This window comes from Neodiprion lecontei, chromosome 3 (genome assembly GCF_021901455.1).
Source record: "Neodiprion lecontei isolate iyNeoLeco1 chromosome 3, iyNeoLeco1.1, whole genome shotgun sequence".
Taxonomy (NCBI): domain Eukaryota; kingdom Metazoa; phylum Arthropoda; class Insecta; order Hymenoptera; family Diprionidae; genus Neodiprion; species Neodiprion lecontei.
The window spans coordinates 38,694,780-38,719,159 of record NC_060262.1 but is presented as its reverse complement, the minus strand read 5'-3'; the positions used below and the strand labels follow the sequence as shown (position 1 = coordinate 38,719,159).

At 39.8% G+C, this 24,380-nt stretch overlaps 1 protein-coding gene across 3 annotated transcripts in view; it reads left to right on the top strand.

Annotated features, from left to right (window-relative positions):
- The window catches only part of LOC107227521 (A-kinase anchor protein 200), a 103,373-nt gene that overhangs the window by 67,069 nt on the left and 11,924 nt on the right, over positions 1 to 24,380 (top strand). For all 3 annotated transcript variants that reach the window (XM_046735641.1, XM_046735640.1, XM_046735642.1), the window contains 2 exons: positions 7,163 to 7,321; positions 8,154 to 8,267. In XM_046735641.1, coding sequence (XP_046591597.1) covers positions 7,163 to 7,321; positions 8,154 to 8,267 — 273 coding nt within the window. The remainder of the gene's footprint in view (positions 1 to 7,162; positions 7,322 to 8,153; positions 8,268 to 24,380) is intronic.

The following is a 24,380-nucleotide window of genomic DNA, read 5'->3' as shown; positions in this document are numbered from 1 at the left end:
GGCATTATCTCGTGTGTTTCTCTTCTTCAGCTCGTAGTTTGCCACTCGGCAAACGGCTCTGCGTTGTCTAGTCGGTTACATTGACAGACGAACACCTATACAATTTTCATTATTCATATATAATATATATATATGTATGTGTGTGTGCGTGTATATTGCGTGCTATTTGCGTAATATTGAAATAAAACGATGCGCGTAAATGGAGACAAAGGAGTTTTCTATTTTTCCGACTTTTCTTTCTCTCCATTTCGCTCTTCTTGTTCTGTTTTTGGGTCTCTTTTTCCTTCGCCCTTTTCATCCTCTTCTTCCGTCCTTTCGTTATCGTTTCGACAAAATGTCGCGACCAATCGCCAGCTATAAGAAATTATTACCGTTGTTGCTTACGCAGATATGCGACAACGCGCACGGATCTTTCTTGTCGTTTGTCCTCCGCCTATAAAATCCTCTCGTTTACCCGCTTGTTACGTGCAACGAAACCTAAAACGAAGTTAATTCAAACCTATTTGTAAACGGTAATTATTCCTGTCGAGACAATTTGTTATATATTGTAATCATTTAACTAGGCGTTTAGAATATAAGGAAGAAAAATGTACGATGTGTTTTTTGTTTTACATTTCACATCGCGCTTCGTTGATCGAACAACGCGTGTACCTAATTAAATTATTTATCTAGCCGCTGATGTTAATTCAGAATATTTCCTTGTTGGATAAAATTATCATTGAACGTATATTGTACAGTCGTTGCTCTGACCTGAATATCAATTTATGATAACTCAGCAGTATTGAAGAATCAAGCGTGAAATAATAATTAGTGTATATTAGGCATATATACAGCATTAATTGCGTTTGGCAATTTATCATCTAATTGTGTGTTTAGGTAGTTATTAGACGCAAACTGTCCAACTGCTAACAATGCGAAACATAACATTAATTAATTTTTCGATGTCATTTCATTTCGAAAAATTTAGTACCGAATACGACGCCTTGTACGCTTTTGTTTCACATAATTTGTACGGAATATCGTCGGTCGGATGTGTCGTCCACACAATCGAACCGACCGCCTTAAATATACACTGGAAGAGAGAACAAAGAACGAGAGTATATTTATAGAATTATACGCGTGTGTTTATCGTATGTATCACCGTTGCATGCACGCTGCACTCTCCGCAAGGACGCTTCTGTTTCATCCACATTTATACACAAGTTTGTCGTTTTTATGCTATTTTCAAAGTGTGCGTGTGTGAATAATTATTCAGACACACCCACACGACTTTATTTTATCGTATCTTTGCACATGCGGCGTGTATTTTTACCCCGTTGTCTCGTTTTTTTTTTTTTTTTTTTCATCATCTTTCAATTTTTATCACGAGTTGTGTTGTGTTCGGTTCACATTATATTGTAATTCAACGTTTATAAAAGTACGAATCAAGCGAAAAGTCTCACGCTATTCGACGAAGCCTCTCTCTCTCTCTCTCTCTCTCTCTCTCTCTCTCTCTCTCTCTCTCTCTCTCTCATCGTCAGATTTGTTCAAAATTCGTTTCAAGTTTAATGACAAGATGATACGCAAGTGGAAATTGTTATTGCTAGGGTGCGGGAGATGCAAATACAAGGTCGGCAAGGTTGTATAATTGGGCGAGTTATACCTGTACGGTATTTTATACGCATTCGTCATCGTTATACGTAAAATTGTGTGCCAGCAGTTGGTGAAAATAAGAGACGACAAATTCCACTCTTGTTATTCAATTCACATCCGGCGTATTAAGTATTATTTTCCAAAGGTGAAACTCACGCGTTACGCGTTATTGTTCACGTGTCGATTATTGTATATGTAACACCGTTCGACGAGCGTAATTGTTACTATCAATTTCGATCACAAGTAATGGGAAAGAGTGGAAAGTTGAAGAAGAAAAAAAAAAAACATAACGCGCACGTAAAAGGAGAGATATATTATTAATATTTACGCACTGGAGAAGAAAAATTCTATAGCTAAGCGATAATAAACTGTGTGTATTATGTATGATAAAACGCGGCGACGAATATTTTACTGTTTTCTTCTTACACAAACGCTGTTCGCGAGAATTCGCCACGCGTTCGAGTCAACGGTTTACTTTTGCGTTTTTCACCCGCCGTACGTGTACATAATTTATATGCATACGCATGGATGGGTGTAACAACAGACAGGAGTGTAAACTTTTTTGCTCTTGCGGAACTGGAAAAAGAAAATTGAAGAAAATCAAGAGTAGAAGAGGAATGAAAAATAGAGAAACAGGGGGAATGAAGTTTGAAAACAAAAAGAATGGAAACGAGTATAAACGACTAATGTAAAAAGTGCAGACTCTGTATCTGTGAAGTTACAGAGAGGGGAAAATATTACCGCCGCGCAATTTCCTAGCTAGCAGAGTACACAAGTCCCGTATTTCCCTCCGTGTGCTGCACAGGTTTCGTATTATATGCATATGTATATATATAACGCACATCCGGTAGATTTATGTTTCAAACCATGGAAGAGCACTGGCTATATACTTGAAAGGTCTTAACTGTTTAACGGAGTTGCGTCTTCTGTATACGTGCCATGTTGTATATATATATGTGTGCGTATATATGTATACAAGTGTGTGTACACGCGTGCGATGCAAGCGCAGCTTTCGCGATTTGAAAGCAGTCCGTAGCGTGTCCGAGGTGCCGAATTGATTTCGCAATTCGAATTTCGCGGGATAATTTCTTCGGAGTAACGTTTCGTGTGCTGCGTTGCAGGCTTCGTACCTAGCCGGAGATGAATGGATTGAAGAATCGCGGAGTTATTACAAGTTTTTAAATTATATTTCTTCCGCAATGGTTTCACCGGTTTCTATATCGTATGTACATTGTGCGGACAGATTTTAACCGAATTTTTGTTTAAATTTGAACGAAATGTATGCATACGCGCACACACGCGACGCACAGAAAAGTAGAAAAGCCAGAAATGAGGCCAAAGCCAGTAATGCCAATTTTTGCCACGAATCTTTCGTTACGCTTACGTTACTAACTTCAGCCCGATGGGCATGGATTGAGAATTTAAAGAAATATTGCGTGATTCTTATTTTGAATCGAGGGTTTATTAATACGTACACGTATTTCTGGTTTCTTTGCATGCGAATTACTATAGCATCGTAATATTTGGTCAATTCTGACACACGGATCCAGGAATACTATAAATACTGTCTTACGTTTTTCTAGGCTTGTGTAAGGGCTTGAAATTCACCAAAAAAAAATGTAATCAATTTTTGCAAATCGCATTAATCGGACATTCAAATTTGACGATTTTTTAGTTACCGTGTGCACAGTGAATTGCTAACGACCGAACGGTTTAATACGCATGCGCTGAAATTCGAGAGCGAGAGCAGTTGTTTTGTCAGGATGACCAACATTTTTGAGGTTGCATACATCGCGGCGACCTGTCATCTGAATTTACGAATATCGGTCAACCTGACAAAACAACTGCTCTCGCTCTCGAATTTCAGCGCATGCGTATTAAACCGTTCGGTCGTTAGCAATTCACTCTGTATATAATACTCTTAGTCACATTTCCTAGTCTTATTCCTTATTTAATTCGTTCATTCCATTCCGATGTGTTTCCAATGCTTTGTCGAGTACGGTATTCTAACCTTTTTTAGGTGATCCTCTGTAATAAAATATTAGAATAAAAAATAAAACTCTACACTTACGTGTATAATTACGATTCGCTAAAATTTTCGCGTTGTTCTTTTGTCGGATGTCGTGTCTTTCCCGAGCGTCGCGTCGTCTCGTCGTTTCGAGTTTCTTATATATTTTTTTCTTTCTTATATTGTTTCTTTACGCATGTCCGTTGTGTAAATCGTCACTCGCTTCTCTTTACATCAGTACTGACACAAGTACTCTTTAACAACGGATAAGAGGTGGTGTGATACGCGTGTAACTCAATACTCTTCAACGCACCAGCCGAGCCCAGTTCGATAAAACGCGAGAATAAAACGACTCGGTTACAAATTTCGATCGCCGTTTTTCATACACATGTATCGCCAATTTTAATATACAGCGTAGGATCGTTATGTCTAATCTGACTTGTCGTCTTATCATTCGTACATACATACGTAAATGCGTATGCGTATAAAATTATATTAGAAAAATTGTGTCTTTTAATTTGTCAAGATCGCGATTGTAGATTACAAAATATTGGAATGTTGTATTATAGATTCTAAATATATTGCTATATTTTATAAGCTTGATTTTGATATCGTACGGCAAATATGATTTGGAAAAAAATCTATCTAGGGTAGAAAGGTCGCTATTTCTTTGTTTTTGTTTCTTTATTTTACTCGGTTGTCGTTTGACCCAAATTTTCGGCGAGGGTATAAGTAGGTATAATACCAAATGACCGAATAGACCCGGTCGGCGGTGGACCCTTTTTGACGTTGAATTTCGGGTGGGTTTGCGCAAAGTATTTTCCCCCTATTCAGTGCATTTCACGGGTCTAATTTACATGCGTGTAAACTATGTACGTATGCATGTATTATACACGGCGTGGCACTTTAACGGCGGCGTTCGTTCCCTTGAAGGGAGGAAGAGGAAGAGGAAGAGGACGATGAGGACGATGAGGAGGGAACGCGACGCTTTTTCGAGGGTCATCAGTATACACGAACAAAGGCAGGGAGTGGCCCTAGGGTTAGGAAATTTGGTTCGTCAAATGGCCTTCCCTTAATGACCTTCAATTCAAACTGTTATACCGCTATGCATATACCTTATCCACTCGAGTCTTGTCCGCAGGAACTAAAAATTAGAAATTGAAACGACGTATCTTTTATATTGAACGAAAATTCGACGTACTAGAAAAATGAGAAAAATTCACTTGGTATTATTATCATGGGTAAAATTAAAAGGAACGATATTTTTTCACGAGTAAATGTTCATGTTGTTTATTTGTTTATTTATTTATTCTCGTCTTTTTGTGGGTGGTATTGGTAATTTGATCGCAAAGTTGAAAATATTTGTCTTCGTGGATTCTTGAATTCAGGACAGATTGCGGTAAATATTTCGTTGTCATCGTTAATTTGCCTCTTAGAAAACGATTATATCCCATCGTCTTTTTAATCTACCTTTTACGCGGTCTGTTCTTCTCCTCGGTGAATTTGTAAAACGCCTAGAGAGCGTTGTCCTTTTGATTAATTAGGAAATTATACGTTACGTCATTCGACCGTGAATGAAATTATAGCAATATTTAGAAATTTTACTAGCACAAGTTTGTGCAGAACGGAGAAAAAAAAAAAATGTTTTCAACTTTTCTATCGTTGGTTAAAATTTTTTTGTCATCGTCAGTTTTCTTGAATTATTTGAAGATTGGAACATTTACGTTGAATGTAATTGTGCTATTTTTTTTCTTCTCACCGTCTCACACAAGTTTATATTCTTTGCGAAACGACGATTAAACCGATGAATAAAAATTGCAAAATTCCGTTTGCAATTCAATCAGTCCGAAAGGTCTAAGTCACTCAGTTTTTTATCTAGCGTATCACGTTTCGTCCGATGTTAGGAAGCTATATATCCGAAGAGCCGTGACATTCTTTACTTTTTTTTTTTTTTTTTTGGCTCTTCTCTCTTTAATCGTTCCTTTGATCCTCGGGCGGCGGCCAAGCGCACCTTAATTAATGAATATACAAGTCCGACGTGAATTCTTCCTCGCCATTGTCTCTGCTCCACGATACAATTACACTCTGTATACTCCTCCATACACCCGATAGGAACGCAATGCTTAGTTTCAGTTTAATTACAAATTAAAATTGTCTCCAAGCGTTATATTACTACGCCGGCACGCTGCAGCTCAAGTACCGCAGGGAGGGAGGGATGTTTTTAAACGAAGCTTGCATTACACGTCACGAGATGAGTCATTTCTCAATAACAAATTACGAATAGCCGAGTACGAAATTAAAATGAGATAAATTCTCTGACGTAATATTTATCCTGTATACACGTATTATTACGTTACAAGCGTCTTTTGTTGAGTGGTGACAAAGGGAAGATGAAGAATATTTAGATGTTTGCTCAGTGGAAAAAAAGTGAAGCAAGGGGAAGACTGAGGGGGCGACCGTATCTGAAAATAAAGAGGAAAATACAAGACGTTGAGGACTGTGGGCGGAATTACCTTACGTTACTTCACATTACGTTACGTTACGTTATATTACACGTCACGTCGTATTGTGGTTTCTTATTTCTCGAAATTATCATTTTAGCTGTCTGGTACATACGAGTAGAGTAGTAACAATTATCATTATTATCCCTGCTGTTATATTATCAGCGTAGCTTGAAATAAAAAAAAGATCCGGCATATGCGTGTACAGGGTGTTGTTTGTTGTATCGTATCGCACTGGTATCGCCTTATAATACACATATATTTGACTTGTCTGATGGTAAAATAAAATGAAACCGTAAGTGTAGACACCAGAACAAATAGATCGTGACTCGATTTACCCTCGAAGGCGATTTTCTTGGGAAATATTGAATCTCGAAGAGAGCAAATCGAAGGAGATGAGAACATTACGATGTTACGAATTATTGTTAGATCAGGAGGAGAAGGATGAGGTAACGTAAAACCATGGATGACGGATGAATTTTTTTTTTTTTTTTTATTTTTTGGTACTTGACGCTGAATAACTTTTTCTCGAGATTATACGAAGAAACAGAGGGGCCGTTAGGGTGAAATGAAATGAGCCGCTCTCCTCATTCTCGGCTAAAAACTGTTGTCGGTATAATAGGTGAATTAGCGAGAGGTTAAATTCCTCGCATGTTGGGTAGCTGTATACATCCACACATGCGGCGATGTTAAGAGGCCAATTTTTCGCTCTGCGTTTTAATTGCCGCGTTTTATTTTATTGTGTCGCCTCTTTACGAGGTGGATTACACGTATTTCGTTCATTCTTTCTCTTATAATCATCTCGTCGTGTTATAACTGCAGTAATATTTTCTCGTCAATTTTACATGAAATATTCTTTTTTTTTTTCACTCTTGCATAGTCGCAGTCGAGTTTCTCGTTTAATTGTGTATAATTGCTCCGTGGACGTTGTTGAAAACACACGCGACCTGGGTGATTGTTATTTTCTTTTTTTCTTTTCAACTTTCCTTCTTTTTATAAGATTTTTATTCCGTCGTTCCAGGAGGAAGTCAAGGTCGAAGATACGAGACAGGAATCATCCAACACAGATACTCCGGCGGTAGCGGAAGAGGCCACGACGCCCACTGATGGCAATACAACACCGATCAGTCCAGAATCCGCCACATCTCCCGACAGCAAGGATGCCAAGAAGAAGGACAAGGTCTGTGTGAACAGATAAAGTTACTATAAGTTATAAAGTTAGAAAAGAAAAGAGAATATAACAAAGTTGGGAAATAAATGTCAGGGGTTTTTGCGAAAAGTCAAGAAATCGTTTATTATGTATAATTTTTTTTTTCATACAGATACAACCAAAAATTCTTTTCAAGTTTTAAATAAATTAGATGGAACACAAATATTTTTTGTTAATACGTGTATTTTTTTTTTATCAATTTGCTGAAGATTAATTTATCCGAATTGGTCAGATAAAATTATGAAATCTTTGTTCGAAAAACATGGAAAAGTCGAGGAATTTCGCGATGGAAATTTAGTGGCCATTCTGACTATTGTGTTATAACGCTGAGAAAATCTTCCAAGTTATATATTACAGTTTGAATTTACAATTACGATGAGTTTGCCTAAGTACTACACGTTAATTAAGTTTGAAACCGTTCGGAACTTTGAGAACGATCTCTCTGCGTCTGCAATGTATATAAAGCAAAGTTTTCACCGATAAGATGAGATCGTCTTCTTTTTTTTTTTTTTTTTCTTTTGTTGTTGTTACAAGTATATACGAACGTTTTTAAACTTTGGTAATTTCCGGTCTGAAAATTGTATATATACGCATTTATGACTCTAAAATAAGGCCCTTAGTGGAAAAATTGATGACTTTCACAATCACATAGGAGAAAATTGTTTGAAACTTGATTTCGGAAAGTTTGAAAAACGCATTGTTTCTTTTTTCCATGAAAATTGAATCAATTCTAATCGTACCTTCGTTGTTGTTGAAAATTTTCTAACATCTTTGTCTCTCCGTTTTACAACTTTAATTACAGAAGAAGAAGTGGTCCTTGAGGTCGCTCAGCTTCGGCAAGAAGGACAGGAGCAAGACTGCACGCGAAGACGCCCCAAAGAACGGTGATGTCACCAAAGAAGAACCACTTGCCGAGGTAAGTGATATTACGCATCTTGTTTCGCCATTTTTTACCCCGTTAAACTTAAGTTGTCGAATTCTCTTGTCGACAATCCGTGGGTGTCAATTTTTATTTACTGTTTATAAAAAGCAAAAAAAAAAAAAAAAAAACCTTTTCCGATACGACAACTACACCAAATGTAAGTTTGTCTTTGGAAACTTGCTGCTAGGAGCGCAAACAAGAAACGATCGAGCATTTTTTTTTTTCTTATCTCATTGTTGTCTCTTATCGTTCGTAGGGATTCTCCTGATATTCGAATAATTTCTCTCATCTCCACCCGCCTCTCTTTCTTCTTCATCAAATACCTTCTATTACATTACATGTATATGTACGTATAAGCGCGAGGATCGTGTATAATATCAAAGTCAGTCAAGGATCCAAGCCAGGCAGGCAGAGATCCTTGAGGAAGAAAACGTACGCTTGAATCCTGGGCGTATATTTTACCGCGGCTCTGCCTGCTGCCCGTTCGCTAATTAGAAATTATCCTTTCACTTGGCCTGGGCTGCGCCCGCAGCACGGTTAGAATCGAGCCTCGGGACTGCCTCCCGTTATTAAGGATCAATTTCTACTCTGCTCAGCCTTTCTGCCGGCCTGGACGTTCGGATTGAAGATTAATGCTCATAAAAAATATATTAGCCATCGAATGAAAACACCAGTTAGGATATACAATGATTGATTAATCAACGTTGTTCCGATCGACGATTATCTCGACACAGACAAGGATTCTTTTTTCTTTTCTTGTCTTTTTTTTTTTATTTATATTTGCGTTTCTTTTAACGCTGGTCGTTTGAACACAAATATTTGTAAGTTGTGAGATTAGATTACCTGCCGTAAGTTTTTATCCGTCGCATCGGAAATTGTTCGATAATATTCACGCAGGACGCTCTTCGACATCGATTATTCACTGCGTAAGTACGCTATTCGAAAATTCTGAATCAGCCTCGTTCCTAGGGCTTTCCCCTAGCACGGTTCAACGGTCCATACTTCCCGGATATTCAGCCACAAAACCCGTAAAAAGGCATAAATTGTCGGTGTCACGGGTCGGAAGTCTTTCTGTATGTACGATGGGTTTTACAACGGAGGGAGGGAGAATTTTAAAAGTAAATGTAGGTACCTACCTGTAGTTGTTCGGTGTTGAAAGAAGTCACCCGATGAAAAGGGGTCTGCGTTACTTGCACATACCGGGAATAATATTATGAATTCGGTTTAAGGAACAGAGTTGTTATTTTTATTTTATAGATATACGTGTATATATACATATATTTTTTTTTATCTGCCTTGGAGAGAGTAAATTTCAGCAAGAACGAAAGATGAACTCAAACTGACCTTACGTTTGAGTGAAATTCGAGTGCAAGTAATTAACCGTGAACTGGAATTGCAAACGTGCGAGTATGATAATTGCTGCAGGTTCGCTGACTCTGAGAGTTAGTCATTTGCTCGCTCGTTTGTTTCTTCTTTTTTTTGTTTTTTTCTTTGGTTTGTCCGTATCGGATACAACGCTTTTTACAAACTACACGCAAGCGCGTTCGGAATACACCGGTTAGGTTGACAAAGGGGAATTTACCGCTATTCCTCTCCACACGGTTGAAGCTAGAAAGATACAGGCAGGTATGACCACCACGACCACCGCCACCACCTCCGGACTTGACGTTACACGAGAACTCGCGTTAAGAACGAGATCCAGACGCTGCTGACCTTAACCGTATAATCGTTATACCCGGTAGTCGTGGTCTCGGTCTTGCATCTTTGGTGATGACATCTGATCCTCGACGATCATCAATCTCGAGGTTCTCTCGAAATTTATTACACGGAACGATGCGTGAAGATTGTCTTTTTTTTTTTTTTAATTTATTTATTTATTTTTATTTGTGTTTTTTTTTTCAATTCTTATTGAATTATTTTTGGCTTCTTTCTCGCTCCCTTAAATTCCAGAAACGTGTTTTGACTTGCGCGGGTTCGAAATCTTAAACAGTCGAACGTTATGTTGACCGATACATCGAATCTCCTACCTTAGTCAAAATTATATTGAAAATACCGTAAATGGTTTGAATTGCGAATCGGGAAGTGTGAATTTTGAAAAAATCTGCCAAAAATTGTTCTATAATATTTGCATAAAAGTCTATGAGGTTGAAGTTGGTAACGTTACTTTAACGATTTATTTTTAGGAAAATCGCTACTTCGCAACTTGAGGACTGCCTGAAATTCAGCTAGAAAATTATAACAAAGAAAACATGTTCGTATTCATATTTTGAAAAGCCAATTCCTTGGAAGTCGTTCGAAAATTGTACAAAGATTGATTCCATGACGTTTCGTTACGTTAAAGTCACTAACTTCAACGGGGTGAAAATCTAGGGTACGTTGAATCGAAGAACCTGTGCAGTATAAAAATTCTCTCAACTTCTCAGTTCGGGGTTCGTTCGATTTTCGTTTCCGCGATTCACCGGCGATGAGAACGACGTCAACGACGACGATGCAACGTCGCGTCCGGCCGTAATGAACCGGTTTTCGTTTCTCTCTCTCTCCTCTCTCTCTCTCTTTATCCTCCTTCCTCTTCTCTCTTTCCTTCTTTTCTCGAAAGGCGCAACAGCAACAGCAGCAGCAGTCCTGCTGCACACGGTTTAGTTTCGGCCTGGTTTTCTGGTTCATATACTCAATGACGTAACGACGAGGCGCTGCTGCACCGAAGAGTCGGACGCGACCCTACGCAACCGATCACTTCGTTCATATGTACCGGTCTAACCGGTCTTTCATCTCGGCTGTAAAAGAAGCTTACTCAGTTTCGCCCGATTGGGCATCAGCTTTTTGTCGAAATACTTTTTTAATTGGTATAACAATAACGATCTCCTTCTTTTTCACACAATTTCGAAGAATTCCCTTGAAACATTTCTCGACGACGAATGACTAATTTACGAGTTTCCTGCGTCGTAGGTAAGAATTTTACCGCAAGAGAATTTCTGTAGTTCTTTCTTACCGTTGATTCGGAATTCGCTCATCATTTCGTCAGGGTATATGGTTTTTATTTGAAGTTTTAAAAAAGTAAGAGAAAAATTAAATGGAATTAATTGAAAAAAAAAAAGAAAATAACGACGATGTTGACGAATGTGCAACATCGCGTATTCGCGTCATAATTTCCCAGCTCATTTTGCAATTCCGAACGATGCAGAAACGTATTTATTGCCACTCTGTCTGCCTCGCCTTGCAAAATTCCTCGCAGCTACAGTCGCGGATGAGCGAGCTTGGCGGAACCCGATTCAACGTTGGGACGTGGGACGAAATGCAGGAGTGCGACTCCGACAACGGGGCATCGTGTCCTACGGTAGTAAAGTCACGGGTCATCACGTTCCGTATGGTCTCTTATACTCCTATGCACAACCAGTGGAGAGAACCATATGGCGCAGGTGTTTGTCGCCCTCTTATATCCGTGCCTGTCAATTTGTCGGATATGCCCTGCATTAGGCAGAAGCACGATTGATTTCGTATACGATCCGATCGGTTGGAACGAGGAAACTGAATCTCTGGTGATTGAAAGCTTGAAAGGTACTAACTACTCGCATTGCGGGTTCAAGGAAACGTTGAAATATTTGGCTGGCATGTTCCAGAGGACAAAGGCTCGAGCATCTCGTCATGGATGAGGCTACTTTTAATGGTATTCGGGGGGTGAAGATGAAATTACTGACGTTGAATTTTTCTTATCCACGGAATCGTTTCCGTCTTCGATATACTCTTTTAAGGGTGTATTGGATAAATGATCCTTAATCTCGGTATCTTTTCAACCATCGCTTCACCCGAATCCGAGTGTATATAGAACAATATACGTAATTACTGACTGATCAGTCTGGAGGGTAGAAGTAAGAGAATGAGAGAACGAGGGATCGGAGGAGTTAAGGAGCGGATGAAATCTGGCAGTCGGCCAGTTGGGAGTGTTCCTGATACCCGACGACGAAAAGACCGGGTATATACGGAGAACAACCCGTCTCTGATATCGACACGCGGCGGCTGCTTTTCGAGATTTGAAGTGGAGGAAATCGTTCCTTTGACGCGCCGGTTACAAGTGGATTAAACGAATTATCTCCCCGATTTTATCCGGCGGTTTCTCCGCCGCGTCGATGTTACGCAAAGCAAACGATCGCCGTCTCTCACCCTTCTTCGTCTTCGTGTGTTAACCACATACTACCCAGATGTGAATTGCGGTATTTGTAGACGTAGATCCCTTCGATATTAACCGCATTCAGTAGCGTACTTTAACGATTTATCTTTACAGGGTGCGTTGGCGGGTGCGAACTACCCCAATGGCGTGAATTTATCACCTTTGAAAGTATCGTCTCTGGTTATCTACCCTCTTCTTTTTTTATCGTCCTTGTTTCACGCGCGCAAATGCTGTCGGTTATATTTTATCTCGCAGAATTTATTTTACAGTAACGTGTTTTCAAAGTTCGTTGTTGAAATTACTTATCAAAAAAAAGATAACAAGAAACAATTCGGTACTTGCGCTTCTAAGTCGCGTTGCCCAAAGTGATCTTCGTAGTTCGATGTTCACTGCTTGGAGATATTGGGTGTGATTTCACACGATTGAGATTTCGCACAGAAGGGATAGAACCCTAATTCAATTGAAACCGACCCTTCGTAGTACAGCGTAAAATTTGCACGCGAGATATCACGAGGAAAAGGGGAACGTTGTGCAACGCGCGTTAGCCTTCGGCGTCAATTTTTAGCGAGATTTTAATCGGCGTTGTGGAAATATAGTTTGGACTTGACTGTGTCGGTTAGATAAAAATAAAGAAAAATGGGCAATCGTGTAAATTGTGTTAGAGGTATCTGTAGCATGGATTTACGTTTTACCGAAATCTTTGGGGAAAGTCTTTGAAAATATAAACTTGCAATTTCTTCTGTGTTTTGCAAATTTTTATCATCTGATTTTAGCCAAAACAACATTGTCGGTTCAGGAATCTTCATTTATTTACCACGATCTGCGTTCTTTTTTCCTCTGTTTATCTCTAAATCGAATCCGTGACCGTCGTTACCTTTCTCCTGCTAACATGTCATCACTACGCGGGTGTGATAATTGAGGCGGAAATACGTCGGTCTAGATTATCGGAAACCAGTTTCCGAGCAGCGGTACCACCGGTAATATCCTCCGAGTGGGCTTGCTTTCATTCGACAACCCTTTCCTCCTTGTCTTTTATACGTGCACTTCTCCCGGATGAGCCGTCGCACAGAGAGACAGAGAGACAGAGAGAACGAAAGAGAGACGGACACGCGGTGACAAAAGTACGGTGCAAAATCGATCCCCTCATCCATCCGAGCTAGGGAAACTATTCCGGAAATTGCGGACCGAGATGTGTATTCGTTGGATGTGAAGGTGTATCTGATTCCGGGGCGAGTAATTGGAAAAGAGATTTTCAACGGTGTGTATTTTTGGTTTCCTTTCACCGCGATAACTGCCCTCCCTCCCCCATCAAACGCGGAAAGGAGTTACTAATCGGCAGTCCAATTCTTGGCTGATTCTCGGAGACTCGTTGGAATCCTTTTTGCAATTTTCTTCATTGATGAAAATTTTTTTTATAATTTTTATTCGGGTGAAAATTTTAATTTACGAACCGAGGGTTTTCCTTTGGATAATAATGAAATTACCTGCAGCCACGCGGCTAAAACGTTTTGCTAGTTTATTTTCGAGCTATATGGACAGTGTAGGTAAACTCGGTGAACATTCAACTTCCGCAAACTGCGAAGAAAGAGCAACTTCACCGTCATTTTTCACTCTCTTAATCTTTCGGACACTTTGACTCGATCTTCTGTTTCTTCTTTCTTTCTTTCTTTCTTTACTTCCGGCAAAGAACACTTATCGGTGAAAGGGGTAGCTTGTAAAATTTATAACACTACAGATGAATTGACGGTTAAATTTTATCGTTCTGTTTTTCATCACGGTGTTTTGGTAATCGTTATAATACCGAATGCCAACTTTTCTGATTTTATTATATTCGAAACGCGTGCCTGTGTAGGAGTCGTTTGTCGGAACGTTTCAGCAAAGAAAAATAGCGCAATTAATAAGGAGAGATTTATAGTTTCCCCTTTTCATTTCAACAACCCCCTCGTTGATATATATAATATGTACATATTCTTGAAACTTTTCCCCATCTCTGACCAACAACAACAACAATAACCACCGCTTGTCATGAAATTTTTCCGAGATGCACTTTCCGTTATTTCCCCGTCGTTCAATTAATCTAGGAAAATCACTTCGTTACCGGCAGGTTGAAATTTGTTCAATTTTACCGCCCCTCAGAAGGACGAATCATTCTTTTCGCAACTTAGTTTACGCCATTCCGCTTATGTCCGATCTCTTTCATCGCAGTTCGCTAACCAATCGATTCCTTTTTCAAATTCAACCGAAACACGCGCCTGCTAGGCCGTATCTCTCGAATTCGCGGTTTGCACGATCCAGCCGTCCGTCTGCTGCTTCTTTCTCTCTCTCTCTCTCTCTCTCTCTTCCTTCCCTCGCTCTCTCTTTATCCTTGTCCTTCTCGGTTTGGGCGTTGACGAGTATCGAGCGTCGGGACGCCGGGACGCCGGGACGCGCCAGCTGTAACCATGGCGACCGACGAACTCGCGGGGTTTTCGCACGCTCCCGACTTGCGACGGATTTGAACAAACCTACGGGACGATCAAGGTCCGGATATTTTTATCCCTTTGAAAAATTGAATCGTTTTTTACGATTTTTCAACACTTTGAGGTACAGAAACAGTAACCAGAAATTTTGAGGAAATTTTTCAGCAATATTAGACATTTATAATTTTTCTTACCCAAGTCGTAACTTCATCTTTTATAGAACCTATCTCAACACTCGTCACTCGAGCATTCTAAATGTCATCATATACGTTATGCGAAACATTTTACAAGTTTTCTATTTTTTTTTTTTTTTATTGTACTTCATTTTGTGAACAGTCGAACAGTTTATTTTACACGATTTTATACGAGGTTCGAGTTGATACGCTGGTTATTGAACCGATCGTTCGTTCGTTTGTATCCGTTACCGTTTCTCCCGTCTGCATCGTTGCAGAATGATGTAGAATTAGAAGAATATATATACGTATAAGATGGCGCGTATGTATTCATGGTAGAAGAAGAAGAAGAAGATGAAGAAAAAGAAGGAGAGCCAAAATTACAGCGATTTGTTGCAAGAACGTGAGGAGGGAGTCAGAGTCCCTGCGGAAAAGCGGATGAGGAGGAGAGAAAGGGACGAGCCCCGGGATTCTCTCACCCACTTTGCGAAACGACGTTTCATAATTATTGTCGCTCTCCTCTGTGTAAAGAGAGGGGGTATAAATAAGGGTGAGACACGCCGTTATTGAGATTCTTTTCAACCGAATAATCTTCAGTCACGCTGCTGCTGCTGCTGCTGCTGCTGCTGGTGCTAGTGCGTGTATAAAGAGACAGTGGGAGAGAAAGAGAGTGACCCGCGAAGAGGCAAAATTAAGGGGGTGATTTTTCTTTTCCTCGATTATAGCAACATATCTCGAATGACCGAGTCCGCAGTCTCGGGGTTTGATTTTGCGAGTGATTCTTATGGTTGGATTCATTTTTATTACGTCTTCTTATTCGTTTAAAGAATTTCACGCGGTCGTTGGCTTACGGATTTTTTTTTTTTTTTTTTACGGAATACGCGTTACGTACATTGTAACTTTTACCCTCGTCCAGGCTTCGAATGAACGGATCAGAGAGAAGCCCGCAGGAGCTGGAATGAATATCTTACCTTACTTTAGTTTACTTTAATTACGATTAAACCACCAGACGCCGCAGGAAGTCCGCGTCCCCAGACTCGAGGGGTAATGAGATATGCCGGAGGCGGCTCTCTCTCTATCTCTCTCTTTCTCTCTCTTTTTTTTTTTTTTTAATACGAGTACGGAGTAACGGCACAAAGTTGAAATTGCAACCAGGATATAGAAACATATCGAGGTTGAACAACCTCTCGCGTTTTATCATACGTGTATCTATAATGTGCACGTGTAAGGCGAACTCCGTTCCGCACAAACACGTATCCCGGTGCTGTGTGCATATTGATGGAAAAGAAAATATATACGCAGATATACATATTTACAGTTTTCGTAGCACGTGCCTGTATATAATATACGTGTTTTATACACGCATACATGCATTAGGAAAATTATCCTCGCGTTTGTGCTGTATATGCATTAAAGAAGAACGTGTATATACAGAGTGATAAATCACGGTATATCTTTTTGAAGAGTCCGGAGAGTGAGAAATGTTACAACCATATATCCATAGATTTTTTTGACGTTGCTGCGCGAAGAGAGAGAGAGAGAGAGAGAATCGTTTAAGGATATTAATTTCGCAAGCAATATCTTGCGAGTGGGCAATATTTCACGTAGACGCCGATACGATGCGAAGGGGGAGAAACCCGCAAAGTCTTCTTTTTTTTTTTTTCATACCGTGTTTAACGGTTGACAAATATTTGAAAAACGGTAGCGATGTATCGCATGTGTAAATATAACGACACGTATGTACGGGCTGAATGTAAAGGATTTTTTAAGGACTGGCTCGAAGGACGTGAACCGAATCTCAAGTGTTTCGGAACAGGGGCATGGGGGGGGGGGGGGAGGTTCCACTCTTATATTCGGGAGGAGAGCGAGAGAGACTCGACCCCATAACTCAACGAGAGTCGAACGCACTCGAGACTCGCGGAAGAACGAGGGGAGGGGAGGGGGGGGGGGGGGGGAGACAAAGCGACCGTCTCTTTTGATAAATCGATGTCACTTTATATCTCCCCTTCACCCTCCTCCCCCTGTTGTCTCGCTCTCATCCTCTACAGTTTTCATTGGGTTTACCACCGCAGATATATCCCGTGCATCAAACGCGACTTTTCAAGGGGACCGGAAATTTCTTCGGATAAAAATCTTGTACCGGGTTTAGGAAAGATCCGCGGCTAAACTATGACACTCTTATACTTGTCGTCGATATTCGTCGGACGAGTAGCCGGTTGTGAAAGAAGCTTTCTGGAGTAGGCTGCTGGACTTACTGATCGTAAACGACACTGGCATCTTATGGTTGTTAACCTATGTTCGAAATACTGTTCAAATGCTGTACAATCAAATACACCGTGAACGGAGTGTGCCTCCCTTCTCGTCACGTTTGTACGTAGTTGGGACGTAGTGGTGACGACGTCATTGGAGCAGTGGATATATATTTATTGGAATTTGGTGAAAGCCAGTTCAAGCCAGTTAGGACAAGTTGAATAATTGCGTTAGGAGATATTTAATTGGAAATTAATCAGAGATCGCCAAACTTAAAGACGATAGCTTGACTTAATTTTACTATATGATTTCTACGTACCCAAACGAGCTGTTCCGAATTTCCTATACAAGTTCATCGACTTCTCACTGACTTCCAAATGATTTACAATGCCGCGGGATCGCTCGAGTTACACTATTTTTCAAACCGTTCCTCGATATTTTTTAAATTGTTTGGGTTTTTTCAACCAAAGAAAAGGCGCGAAACCGCACTTTTTAATTAGTCATCCACCCGCGCCAGACGACTGGAGTGGTTTGTTTTAACCTCGCTCACTTGGCTCTTGTCTTTTTGGTACAGCAACGAGCTAAGATCGCAACGTCTAAGGAGCGAAACCCAGCCAAGGGGCAAGTCTGTTATTCTACATATTATATGTACATGTATATATATATATATATATATATATATATATATATATATGTGTGTGTGTGTGTGCGCACACCTACTATAGAAGGTAGTTTCGAAGCGGACGTGCGTGACTATGCGTACATAGTATGGCAGGCGTACTCCTCCACCTCGTGCTTTGCCCCGACGAGACGAGTGGTGGAGATTGTCTGATGACGCCGCGATGCGTCGCCTCTGCGAGGAGGGTCCTCGCATCTCACATCGTCACCCCCTCTGTTATTAGTATAGCTGCATGAGTGAAAACAATATTAAAAAAATGAAAAAAAAAAAAAAGAAATTGAATAAAAACGACGTACCTACGACGCAGGTAGGTATGTACATTATACCTCTATACGTGACAGAGAAAAGGGGACTCGACTTCCACTTGATTCTTCAGAGAGAGAAAGAGAGAGAGGAGAGAGAACTTGTCGCTACCGACACGATATCCCTTGGCTAAAAATAGTACCTGAAAGTATAAGTGCTTTTTTTTCTTCCCAAATTGATTTTGAAGCAACATGGAAGAAAAGTATCAGTAATTAATGGCGCGATTAGAGGTGTGAAGAGAAAGAAAACACCTATTTGCAAAGTTGAAAATTTGGCTTGTGATCGGAAAAATTGAGTCTTCGTTAACTTTCGAGTCGTTCTGCGAAGACTTGATAAGTTAAACCCGATAATTCAATATGCAAATCTTACCTACTGTAAAAAATTTCTGAATTCAAGTTTAGAATTTATCTTCGGATTTAGCGAGAGAAGAACGTACGTAACATATATAATCGGCAATAGAAGTGACGATTTTAGGAAGATTATTAGAAACGTCGGGTGGAAACGAGTTTCGAACAGCGTTTTAAAGTTGGAGAATCATGTCGAAGACACGGAGAAAGAGAGAAATCTGTTCAATCTTCAGCTGGTAAAACGTCGACGGGGAGGTTAATGTCTCCGAAATTAGTCTTGGCAGATGCTGCCTTCGTCGGGTGCTTTCCAAAGCACGCAACAAATGCGGCGGCTGTGTCGGCGTAGCCGCAATACCGAACGTAATATGTACCAGCTATCGGGAACTCGACGTTTTCCGTTCAAGGGAGTTTGTCTGTCCGTCTGTCTTTGCGCTTGAGGGAAGTTGGATAACCGGTGATTGAATTTCCTTCGACGCATTTACTCCACAGCTGTTACGTACCTAAATCCGTATATAACACGGACTCATTTTCTATGGTAACGGATGGATTTCCATAATGTACTTACTTACGTACCTTGGAACGTTATTTTCAATCGCAGCTGTCGCCGCGGCTCTTTTATCTATCTCATTTTTCTTCCTCTTCGCCCTTCGCGAATACTTCTTTCTATGTAACTTATATTATACTCGTATACTCGTATTGCGACGCGAAATATTGCTGAGAAGGTTTTGTGTCTGGACTGATTTGAACTTTCGAATTCGGGGTGATAGCTGGTCAGGGAATTTTTGGGAACCCGGATATCCCTGGAATTCTCAAATGTCTGAGGTTTTTGCAAATACAAATACGTTCTACAATTTTTTAATAGTATTAGATAAATTAGATGGAATACAAATTTTTTTTCTCACCGTCGCCGGAAAATTCTTCTCAAACTTTGAATCGACTGGATGACACGGTGTGACCCGAGTGACGGTTCGTAATTTCATCAAAAAAAAAGAAAAATAGACATTGTATGGAAAATGCGTATAGTTTTATCAATTTGCTGTAATCAATTTATCAGAATTGGCAAATAAGAAAAAAAAAATGGGGAAAGTTATGAAATTTTTATGACGAAAACTGGAAAAAGTCTGAAAATTTCGTGAGGGAAATTTTTTGAATTTTCCTGGTTTACTCTATCGTACGGTATAATACACAATTTTTAGCACACTCTCAGGTATGCAACTTTCTCCTCGATGCACTTTATACACATTCTAACCTATGCCGAGGGATCAATGGTCGTCGAGGTGTGCGGTGCAGATAATAATATTACACGTTAGGCTTGCAGCCAGGTTTTGCTATACCTGCACACACTCCGGATATAGGTGCAACGAGCAAACGATTGTGTGTAACATGCGTCGCGATTATCGAGGAGAAGAATAAAAGGCGATAGGAATGCGCGTGCTTGAACCTCGTCGTCGTTGTCGTCGCCCTCTTCTTCTTCTTCTTCTTCTTCTTCTTCGCCAGGATACTCGTCTTTCGCATTCCTCAAGTGCCGATGCCAATTCCGTAGAAGACAATGAGCGATCGAAGCGAATACGACGCGGACGCCGCGTATTTACCAAACTGAAACGTCGTATACCTGATAGCTAATTACTGGTACGAGAGAGCTCACACTATGATTTTTGTCTCGTCGCATCGAGGATAAAATCGTACAGACACTCAGCTCGAAAATTAGATTTTACGAAATTCTGCGTTTTGCGTCTGATCTGATTGTGAGCGGATTTTCAAAAAATGTCGCAAAATTTAGCAGACTCGTGTAACAAAAAAAAAAAAAAGTCTGATTTACGGAGTGTGGTTACCGAGATACCAAAAATACGGGTTTCAAAAAAAAAAATAAAACGGCGTTGGCAGCATTTTCAATATCAGACATATCGTGATGATATGATCTGGATATTTTTTTTTTTTTTCTTTCTTTACGCAGCGGAACATATTTGCAAAAATAGAAAATCTGTTATCCGGTAAAATTCTCTTGTTTGTCGTTATTTTTATACTTTTTTTTTTTTTCATCTCCAGATTCCAGTAAAGTAAAAAGTGAAAACGAAAATAAATTTCAACGCGACGTATTAAAAAAAAAAAAATCTGTTGTCTCGGATGGATATTTTCATGTTGCAGGGTGAAATTACTTTTACGGAACAGGTCGAGAGTGGCGAATAAAATTGTATTCAAGATGTATTTTGCGTAGAAAATATTACACGAGCTTTTGCAGCTGCTTGATTTCCTACCACGTCGCTTTCACGTGAAAACAAATTTGCTATATAGCTGCGGACTTTGGTTGGGGATTATTGCGTTGTTGGAGAAGGGCCGAATAATGCAGCTGAGCGCGTGTGCGAGTAATTTGAAACGTCCGGATCGACCCCCCCCCCCCTCACCTTACCAGGATTTCGGTTTTAGCAAACTTTTCTTCCGTGTAAATACGTGACGTATTAGTAGTGGTGGTTTATACAGACGTTTACGCGTGTCGTTTTTCGGTGCTGCTGGCTGGGTATAAAATGCATCTTCGTTTCTCTCTGGGTTTCATAAAATAATCAACCACGTTTTTAGCAACACAGATTCAAGATTTTGCTAAACATGGATCTTATACCCACGGTGAGTCATCGATTTTTTTTTTAAATATTTCGTCAACTAGGTTTTTTCTTTTTTGTTTTCTTCTTATTCATCCAATCAACTTCGTATAAAAAGAAAAAAAGGAGTCTTTTGATTTCATCGATTATGATTTTTGGTATTTTAGAAGTATAATTTGGTCTGATGTCGGGGGGGGGATATTAAATTCAAAAATATAATCGCGTTGCAAGTTTTTGACTCCAGGAGTTGACTGTCATTCTGATAGAGTTTCGAAAGTTGAACAAATCGTTTTGTACAATAATTCGATTTATTAATTTCTAATTGAAATCTATCATACAAGTTATTTGTATCTGTATTGTTATATGTGTTGACGTGTTGTATTAGCGTGGGATTCTGTTTCTTTTTTTTTTTTTTCTTTTCACCCGAATTAAATTACTGCGAAGCTTATTATATATATGATATATTCACGGTAGTTTCAGTTTCTAAATTCGAACGACACAGATTGGGAAAATGTGTCACGTTGAATCGTATCGTACTTTTCCATCCGTCGAGTACAAAAGGGGGTAGCAGGCGTAAATAAAGAAGGATGAAACTTGATTAATAACGGTCTGCGATGTACCTTGTACACGACTAAAGCTTATGCCTACCGGATTGCGCTGAGCGACTTGTATAGAGATCGAGGGGGGGGGGGGGGGGGGGGCAAAGCGGATAGAAAACCGAACAATAGATTTTTCCTGCAGGGGATTTTACACACACGCGAGATTTTCCAGACGAGAGACTCACGCGTTTGTGTGATTTAGAATCTTGTAGAGCTTCGGACGGACGAGAGGAGCAGCAGAATCGCTTCTACTTGCTTACTCTTCTTCTCTCTTCGCATTATCTCCACGTCTAATTTCAAGAATAGAATTGTCGAGGTCGTTCCACGCCGCCTAGGTTGCGTTTCTTCTCTTCTCTTTTTCCTTCGTTTTCTTTTTCTCTTTTCTCTTTTCTCTCCCCTATACTTTCTTTTTTACTTGTGGTAGATCTCTCGCGGTCCAGGAAGCAATGTCGACTTCGTCTTCGGCTTCGTCTTCGACTTCTTCTTGTTCTTGTTCTTCGTCTTCGACTTCTTCTTGTTCTTGTTCTTCTTCTTCTCGTCTCTTTCCTCTTCGTCTTCGTTGTTTGACCCCCGCCTCGCTTGGTTCCTTTGGCCAATGGTACATCGAGCCGTGGGACGATTTTCACCGTCTCTCTATATAACTTGGTGGTCAAACCCGGACGACGTTGAGTCAGTGCACTGTGTTTGGTACGAGCGGTCCGTGCGTCGAGGTATATTTTTTCAACAGTTTCGCAACGTTTTCAATTTTACCATGAATATTAAAAAGATTGACTAAATTTAATATTCGTATAGTAATCGATCCGAACATTTCAGCTCGTCGAGGTTTTACACGCGTCGTTCAAGTTTTACGTCTACGATAATAATAATAAGTATAAATAATAATGACGGTAATATCGAAGAATTTGTGCGACTTTGTCACGAAGTGCTGATGCAGGTGTAGAATCAAATCAACGAAAATATTCAAGATAAACGTGGCTTAAAAAAAAGGTGATTCCAAGAATTTTGAAAAATAACGCCATCTCGCAAGATTTTTTCTCACAATCCAGGTTAAAATGAACAACGATTCAATGATTATTAAATTCGTCGGGATGTTTTTTTTCTTTTGTGGAGACAGTGACGATAAGAGCCGATTTAATTTTCTTCTTGGTACGTTTATATTTAGCTGTTAGTTAATGATTCGGTTAGTTTTTCTTTTTTTTCTTTTTTTTTTCTTTTTTTTTGCAACGTGGCGTGTAAAACCTCGAGATTCTGGTCTTAATACCAACCCTGCAAAAGATGTAGAATAAAAAGAAAAGCTAACGTCATTTGGATCGATTAATTGTACGCAGCTGGGCCGAAATCGGATCGATTCGAAATTCGCCCGCGTAGTCGAACGAAGCAAGCCAACCGATAGAGTATAAAATCGAGGGCGAACAAGCAGCATCGGGTGTTCTTCGATATTATCAAGATGGAGTCCGTCCTTAAGGTAGGCCGGACGATTAGCGGCGGCGTGTGTCGCGCCGCAGGGGCAATGGCTCGTGGTGCTCGTCGTATTTTGGCCTCGGTCCCGCTGCTAGGGTTAGCAGCCCCTGTTAATCCTCACGAACCTGCACCTGCGAATGAAACCTCCACAACCACCACCACCACGGTACGATACCTGAACACAAAGTCTTTCCCTTTCACAGGCTCTGTGATAACGACGAGTATTCTTCGCGTCTTTATCGATATTCGCTTATCTCGTTAGTTTTTGCATATTTATCGTACTTGAAGACGATGCGATAGTTTTTGACGTAACGCCGATTTGGCAAAGTTTTTGGTTGCGGTTGAGAATCAAAGTGTTTTTTTTTTTTTGTTACTTTATTACTATTATTTTTCATTCACAGAGAACAAATCAGTTTCAATGAATTTGTGAAAAATAGTTTAACCGACAAAAGAAACCGTTGTTGAGTGAAATCGAACGAGTATGTTGGATTTGAGATGAAAAATCCACATGAAAACTTCAGTGTTCGACTATCTCGTAATGAAATTGACGAAAAAGTATTGAATTTTGACTCACCGATTTAACCTAACCGCATTTGCGTTAATATCTAGTGAAATTGACTGTGAAAATTTTCTGATTCTTCGGTAATTAATTTTTTACATCCATTCTATTTTATTTATTTATTTTTTTACGGTAAATTTAAAAGTGTACAAAACTAACGATTAAATAAAGAATGAAAGACACGCGTGACAGTTCTTGAATTTTCTTTACCTAAAATACTAACTTGCGCTAATTATACTCCACATCTATCTGTAGAATGTTGCTTTTTGACTGTGTTATAATCCTTAAAAAAAATGTTGCTCCAACCGTGCATGTTTTACGTACGATTTGTCCCTGAATTACTCATTTTATATAAATTTAATAATCGTCCTATTTATAGAATACGTGAATCATCGCGACGCTTCGCTGCGTTGACTCCCGCATTCCATTTCTATTTCCTTCGCGAAATGTTGGAAAAATACCGACGCGTTGTCCCGCGACTTGTCTTACGAGTTGAGATAATTTTGGCACGAACCGCA